Below are 597 nucleotides of genomic sequence, written 5' to 3'. Positions count from 1 at the left end.
CCTCGTCCACTTTTGGGTCATCTGGATGTAAGTTATTATCCTGTCCAAAGTCAAAGAAAAGCAAGTTTTTGAGATAGAACGAGTTGAATCCCTCTGGGTCGTAGTAGAGCTTCGGATCCTTCAGGAACTCTCTCAGCTTCTCATCTCCAGAAAGCTTCCAAGTGAGAGGTACAACGCGTCCAAAATAGTGGAACGAAGACTCAGCGAGATCAGCCGGGTCCCGGAGGATTGTGATGTACGAGGTGTCGGCGGGAAGCACTTTGGCCACCTCAGCAGCATTGAAACGCATGTGGTTACAGATGATGTTGAAACACATTCCCGGCCTGTAGTCCTTGACTTGTGAGCGATGGAAAGGGGACGGGTAAAAGAAGTCATTGCGGCTGTTGGGGAAGGCAAATTTGAGGTGGTGTTTTTCGCCAAAGCGAAAGAGAATGTTGAGGAAAGTGCTACTAGCTGTTTTATGGGTTTTCATGAACATGATGTCCACTTTTGGAGTGCAGGTTCGCTGCCCAGAGGCATGATGGGAGCTGTTAGAGATCGTTGAGGAGTGGGCGACAGAAGGGCGATGAGCACATGAGTAAGGCACTGGGACCCTGT

The 597-nt window shown here is 49.4% G+C and overlaps 1 protein-coding gene across 1 annotated transcript; it reads right to left on the bottom strand.

Moving 5' to 3' along the window:
- Positions 1-10: 10 nt before the first annotated feature.
- Positions 11-595, bottom strand: LOC107576990 (galactosylceramide sulfotransferase-like; the record flags this gene model as incomplete). Its single annotated transcript, XM_016263110.1, has 1 exon — positions 11-595. A coding segment is annotated over one exon (585 nt), but the record flags the coding sequence as incomplete, so codon positions are not given.
- Positions 596-597: the final 2 nt, after the last annotated feature.

Source organism: Sinocyclocheilus grahami, unplaced genomic scaffold (genome assembly GCF_001515645.1).
Source record: "Sinocyclocheilus grahami isolate Dianchi unplaced genomic scaffold, SAMN03320097.WGS_v1.1 scaffold4814.1, whole genome shotgun sequence".
Lineage (NCBI taxonomy): Eukaryota > Metazoa > Chordata > Actinopteri > Cypriniformes > Cyprinidae > Sinocyclocheilus > Sinocyclocheilus grahami.
This window is presented reverse-complemented; position numbering and strand designations above follow the sequence as displayed.